General features: G+C 47.4%; 1 protein-coding gene across 4 annotated transcripts in view; it reads right to left on the bottom strand.

The window, feature by feature from the left end:
- Positions 1-384: 384 nt before the first annotated feature.
- Positions 385-6521, bottom strand: part of SORCS1 (sortilin related VPS10 domain containing receptor 1) — a 485001-nt gene continuing 478864 nt past the window's right edge. The window contains exon 27 of one of the 4 annotated variants that reach the window (XM_040624056.1): positions 385-650. In XM_040624056.1, the coding sequence (XP_040479990.1) occupies positions 571-650 (80 nt within the window). In that variant the 3' untranslated portion in view covers positions 385-570. Of the gene's footprint in view, positions 651-2330; positions 3951-6521 lie in introns of those variants that run through there. The other 3 variants (XM_008686657.2, XM_040624058.1, XM_040624057.1) reach the window with 3 other exon arrangements.

Genomic DNA, 6521 nt, shown 5'->3' with positions numbered 1-6521 from the left:
TTGAATGGGTTGGTCACATATTAATAATTTCTGATTTTGAACTAAGCATAATAAGCATTTTACTTATTCCAAAGTAACTACTTTGGAGTGGTTTTTAAGTAGAATAAAGTAATTTAATAAAGCAACAGACATTATACAGTCAACTAAAATGCAGGTAGAATTCAGGTGGTAGACTACATGCTCCTTTGTTAGCAAAAAACAAAAAACCAGCAAACAAACAAAAAATGAACCTTCGAGACTGTGGTGTTTGCTATATTCTCACAAAATGAGCCTTTATAAAATCCTACAGTTGGGGCACTTCTGCGCAAAGACTGAACGCCACGGATCGGTTTGAGATAAAATAAACTCCTTGAGGCCAAGACTTTAGAGACATTATCTGTTTAATAAATATGATTGTAAAAGCAATAAACAAGAGCAAGTATACATTACACTACATAGTATTTAACAAAAAAATACATCAAAAAAGTCATTTTAAAATTAGAAGTAGTTCCGATACTATAAGAAAACTTACTCTCTTTTTTTTTTTTTTAAATTGGCTTCCTATAAAAATAAGTTGGCAAATGAGGGATTTCAATGCTCAGTTGGAATCCTGGAAAACACAGAACAGCTGCCAAATACCCCACTGCTCTCAAAGTTGCTGTGTGGAACTTCTGAAAAAAGCAAAGCAAACCTCTGCATTTTGGACAGTGAATCCAATTAGGAATAAGGCAAAGGAGAAAAGGTTGGTTGGCTAGTTCAGGGTAGAGCGTGCACAGTTTGCCTTCTGGGATTTTTGTAAAATGTTGTAATACCAGATTTTTAGCTTGCCCTGAATCTTCCCTTCCACAACCACGCCTCCCCACCCACTCCTCCGGCCTGAAGCCCACCAAACTCCTCATTGTGTTGGCACCTGCTGTCAGCGAGTCGGTAGGCACTTGGGACCCTCCCATTTGTAGGCTCTCATCACCACCTTCTCTTTGGGATTGAGCTGGGGTGGCGGGGTGCGGTAGTTCGCAAAGTTCTGTGTACATCACAATAACCCGAAAAGCTGGTAAAAACAGACTGCTGGGCCCTACACCCTACAGTTTCTGACTTAGTCGGTCTGCAGGAGGGGGACCCCAAATTTTCACTTCCAGTAAGTCTGAGGTGACGCTGATACCGCTCAGGGCAGGTACCGCACTTTGAGAACCACGGAGCTGGGTCGCAAGAACAATGAGGTCCCCTCTGGGCGGTACCTTGCCTCACTCATCTCCTACAGGTGGGAGGGAGCTTTGAGGAGAGGCGCACGAGGATCCTGGAGATGCTGAGTAGAGAGCCGGCCATCTGGGATCACTTTCCAAAATGCCAGGCATCTCATGTCTACCTCTATTTGTAATTAGGATTTACACGCCCATTTTCCCTTATGTCTTCTCACGTATCCTTCCATTTACCCTTTCAACAAAGTAATTTCCTTAATACCTACTCTAGGCAAGGCACTGTGCGAGATTAAGAGGGTTATTCCCTTTTTCATAATTTTCCAATTAAAATTAATTGAACTGCAACTCTGAGGACTCCCTGTGCTGTTTTGAGCGAGCTTCCTTTGGTTTCCAAACATTCTGTCTTCCAGATTAAACTTGGAAGGCTCCAACTGAAGCGGATCGATGAGGATGTTTCCTGTGGGATAGGAAGCCTGGCAGGTTGGGATCAATTGAGTTCTACAAACAGATGGCTGCCTCAGGCATAATCCATTTCCCAGATTCGTCCTGGGCATCCTCAACCACAAAAACTTCTGTCTGATTCACTTCTGACTGCAGCTTTGCTACTCTTCCCCTGTCCGAGCTACACGAGGGCAGGGATTGGCAGGATCTTTGGGGCACCCCCAGTATTACCAGGACCCTGTTATCAACTGTGACTGGCCTGGGAACATGGCCAAGAAGGAGGCTGCTCTCTCTGAGTGGTTTTCAAAGCTGCTTTGTCCTATGTTTTAGAGAGGGTTTTGCCTAATTCATAATCCTCCAAGGGCTTCTGAGGGACACGCTCGTTTTCCTCTTTCTCTGGGCCATCTTTCATTATTGCCCCAGGCAAATGGGGATTGTTCATGCTCTGAGCCAGTCTGCTTCAGGTAGACATCTACCTCCTCCCTGTAAGCCTACTAATTTTCCCTTTGCCAATACTATGATACTCAGAGATCAGACGGCATACCTGGGAAATGTCTGGGATCGTCCTACATAATCAAAATCTTACCCTAATGTAAGACAAGACCTCCATATATTCTCAGACTTTTTGACACTCTTGAATATTAAATCCATTAACCTGCTTCTTCTTCTGGTTAAAATAAGTTTTATTTTACAAATATTTTTACTGTAGTGTGAGAGAACAAATACTGGGTAATAGCAACCATTACAGAAGGAAATCGCCCTGCCACATAGTAACGCGTTCAAAACATTTCTCACAAGAATATTCTGGAATCTGCACCCGAGATTTTTGTTAAGGTGTGAGAATACCACTATTCATCTGTATCCTTTCCTTTCCAGGGTACATGGCCAGGTGTGAATTGCTTTGCATACATCAACCCTTTCACACGCTTCGCATGTTCCCAGGTGGGAAAAGGCCAGGCTGTTTGGAAGAGGCGGGTTCTACAGGAGGAGACAAAGGGTGCATGGAGCCGAGCCCTGCAGCGCAGGGAGCAGCTGGAGCAGCGTGTAGGGAAGCTGGCATGCTGACAGATCAGGAATGTGTGGGCAGGGCTGGCCAGTATTTAGGGAACACTGGGGTTAATGTCTAGAATCCAGTAACATGTTTGGGAAGAAAAAGTCGGAGGAGTTGAAAGACAACTTGGAGAGCGGAAGGAAGAGGTACAAAGACATCAACAGCTCATGACCACACATGGATACCAAACAAAGGGGAGGCCAGATAATGGGTGGCTGGGATTCTCTTTTCTACGTAAGTCGGGGGGGGGGCAGGAGTAGGCAAGCTACGAGGGAAAACCTTGTGATGCGAAGGGGTGAACAACAGGAAACAGAGATCCACTTCTGACATGCCTGCCCCCGCTGCCTGCCTTCCCTACCCCGCCTGTGGAGATGGAACCTCACCTCTCTCCTCGTCCCTGTGGCCGCACAGAATGTAAACTGCAAGCAGCCTCGTGGCCACTGCCGGCCACCGGAGCTACCAGAGCTAACTGAGAAAAGAAACGGGCAATGCGGAAAGTGGGACAGAGAAACAGCTCAGGGTTTCGCACTCCTGTGCATGTCTTTGTGTCTTATGAAAGGGGCTGGGGCGGCTAATCCCCCCATCAGCCTCTAGTGCTAAAATAGCTTTTAAATCTAGAGCCAAGAATATTTCCAAAAACACATGCAGATTTCCTTGGCCTCTATATGTTATGAATTTTCTACAAACACGACCGATCAGAAAAAAGAGAGAGAAGAGGAAAGGGGGAGGGGAGTGTTTTTCCATTAAAATAGAGCACCTGTACACTGCCCCTCCAAGCATGTTCTCAAGGTATTGTCCACATGCACAGGCTTAAAGCTAAAAACCCTTGTTGTCTGTGTCTGAAGAATTAAAAAGTCCCGATGCAGTGAGTGTTTGTTTGTTTGTCTGTTTGTTTGGATTTTGATTGTTTTTATTTTATTTGTTTTTGTTTTTACTGGCGTCCTCCATTCAAACATTTACATAGGTAGGGATTTCTTTTGTGCTTTGATTCTCAGCAACTATGGAAATACTTCCTGGCAAAATAGGAAACAGAACAACAAAGGAAAGAAAAAAAACATAAAGTTAGTGGTCATGAAGGATGGTGCACTTGACAAGAGCGAAATTCCTTCCTGATCAGCAGGTCGCCTGTAGCCTTTGGGGGTTTTCCTTAAATTGCAAATTGTGCCCCAGCAGATCCCCGCTTTGGCGTTGAAGGTGGAGTGGCGTGTCTTGCTCTTTGCAATCGGAGAGATGAGTCACCAGGTTGAGTAGAAGGGGAGGGAGGGGAGGGTAAAGCTACTCTCCTAAGAGAAAACGTGTAACACTTACTCATTTAATGACACTGACAATGGAAAGGTGTCAGAGACTGTGCAAAGTGCTGGGGGTTGCTCCTGGTGAAGGAGGGATTGCTACTTTAATAAAGTCAACAGCGCTGTGCTTCATACCCCGTGGAAGTGGGATTGAAAACCAAATGACCCACAGAAATGCACTTAGAAGCTTTAGAAGTAAATAGACAGGGTGAACGCTTCTCTGGACTTGGAAGACAGAAAAGCCTTTTTCTTTTGAACCTAAAGCAATTACAGATTTATCACCCTGTCTCCCCAAACAAAAGCAAGTACACTGTGAGCGCCGGACCCCAGATGTGGCTCCAGCTGGTATTATTATGTCCGAGACAAGCCAGGCCCTGCACTGAAATTTCCCCCAGTACCACCACAGAACTCTTCCACATCCACTTAAAGAGAGGGCTGTGTTTCCATTTAGGTGCTCCTTCCCCTTTCTAAGTAACAGGTTAAAAATCTTAGGTAGCGGCCTTCTAGAAGGTTTGGTATTCTGACATTAGAGTGAGGCACCAATGGTTATCTAGTAATGTAGCCCTCTTGGTCAGCAATGCAGGATTTGAGGTGGCAACATTACAGCTTCAAGTCCTGACACCAACGGACAGGAGGAAACAAGGCCAGCCATGGATCACAATGGTGGCTCCACGGGGTTGTCTAACTCCCTGGAAATTTTCCTCTGCCACAGATAGTAGGACTTAGCAATTAAGCCTGAGGCTCCAGACATAGCTGTTGGATTCCCAGCTCACTTCGCAGGCAGAGAGAGAGAGAGAGAGAGCGCTCCACTGATACATGATAAGGTCCACTGTAAGACTTCTGCCAGGGGACAGCTAAACAGGAGGAAGAAATCTGCCCATCTGCTCTGTAACAGGCTAACCCTCCAGGGATCTCTCTCAGGAAACCTCACTCCTGGGATGTTCTGCAAACTTTCTGCCTCTTGTCCTCAAAATTCTCAGGTTCCATGTTTCCTTTGGGGGGGGGGAGCAGTCTTTAGATTCCTGCTAATTAAAGAAAAAATTCCAGGGTGATTGACTTGGCTCTCCTCTATTCTGTCTCATGATGTCGCTTCTGTACAAGCATTCTGGAGCAATGTGCCCTCCGAAAAGTTGTCTTGAGGCCAGGTGGCCCTGTCCTACCCTGTCATTCCCTACCCTGCTCGGCCCTCCATCCACATCACCAGGTCCAGCCTCTGAGGCCTCCTTCTTGTACTTTGTTAGAGCCAACGCTCTGCTCTTTGCCCACGAACATTTGGAAGCCCCGTATTTTAAAGCAAGAGATTTTGCAAAAGGAGGAATAAAGTCACGAGAGAGAAAAAAACACTACATAGGAGCAAGAAGGCTTTTTCCCTCCCCCTCGTTCCAAAGGAAGGAAGCAGGGAAAGAGACATCTCAGCTGTTTCTCTCAGGAATGTTAGAGCAGGAGGAAGTGGTTACGTCAAGCCAGAAAGGGGTTAGACAGAGTCGGCCATTGACTACCCAGGCCGAGCAGCTGATGGCTGCCGGGAATCATTTACCTATGAGCTGGCATTCCACCTTCTCACCTAGCGGTTGGCCAGGCCTCCTTAGTTCAGTCTGAGGGGTATGGGCCCTGCTTTCAGTGTGACTGACCCGACTGACCAGCTCTCGTTCTTTCTCATTCTGCATCTGGGCATAAACATTAATCCCCGGGATCTTCCTAAAACATTAACAGACAGCATCATTGCAATGCACGGAGACGTACATCACGGCACCACGTGCTTCCGAACCTGTCAGGGAGGAGGAAGGGGGAGGGGAGACGTGGACGGAGGGCCACATACCTTTTAAACTTGTAGATGACGAACACGGCCAGCCCCACAAACACCACCGAGAGCAGCATCAGCATGGCGGATCCGCTGTGGGCCGGAGTGAGGTCCACCAGTGGGGCTAGGGGAGAACACAGGGCACGGTCACGGGCATGCCTGACTCCGTAAGATGCTGACGCTCTTCGCACAGGACACCCCGGGGGCCCTACGCACAGATGTGTGTCACATGGCTGGCATCGGGGGGCATCGGAGCCTGGCCCGGCCCCCAGAACGCTCCAGCTGGGCTATTCAGGAAGCGCAGCGGGCGCTGGAGCCAGACTGCTCGAGGGCAGGCCCGCGCCACCGCGCTGGCCCGCGATTCTAGGCAAGGGCTTTCACCTTAACGGGCTTACGTGGTGAGAGAACAAGGGTCTGTGCGAGCACCGGGTGAGTTCGCGTACGCAAAGCACTGATGACAGTGCTGGACACGTATGAAGTCTGCCATAAGTATCAGCCTTTCTTACTACTGCTGCTGCTCTCCTTTTTAATCAATATTTAAAAGACTATAATTATTAAATTTTCCTATACTTTGAGTGCAAGCTTTTCTCTCACTAAGCAACGCACATCACCAGAAAAACCAAGAGGAATATTTTTATGAATGATCTGCTCCTGTCCCTGCAACTGTCCCGTGAGACGAAGGACTGGAGGGGAACGGAGCACGCTTATCTTTTCGGCACACAGGCAACTGATGGCTAGGGGAGCATTTCAGGAGAGCAGCCACG

This window comes from Ursus maritimus, unplaced genomic scaffold, assembly GCF_017311325.1.
Source record: "Ursus maritimus isolate PB19 unplaced genomic scaffold, ASM1731132v1 scaffold_7, whole genome shotgun sequence".
NCBI lineage: Eukaryota > Metazoa > Chordata > Mammalia > Carnivora > Ursidae > Ursus > Ursus maritimus.
Note: the sequence above shows the minus strand (reverse complement) of the source record. Positions and strands in the feature narration are given on the sequence as shown.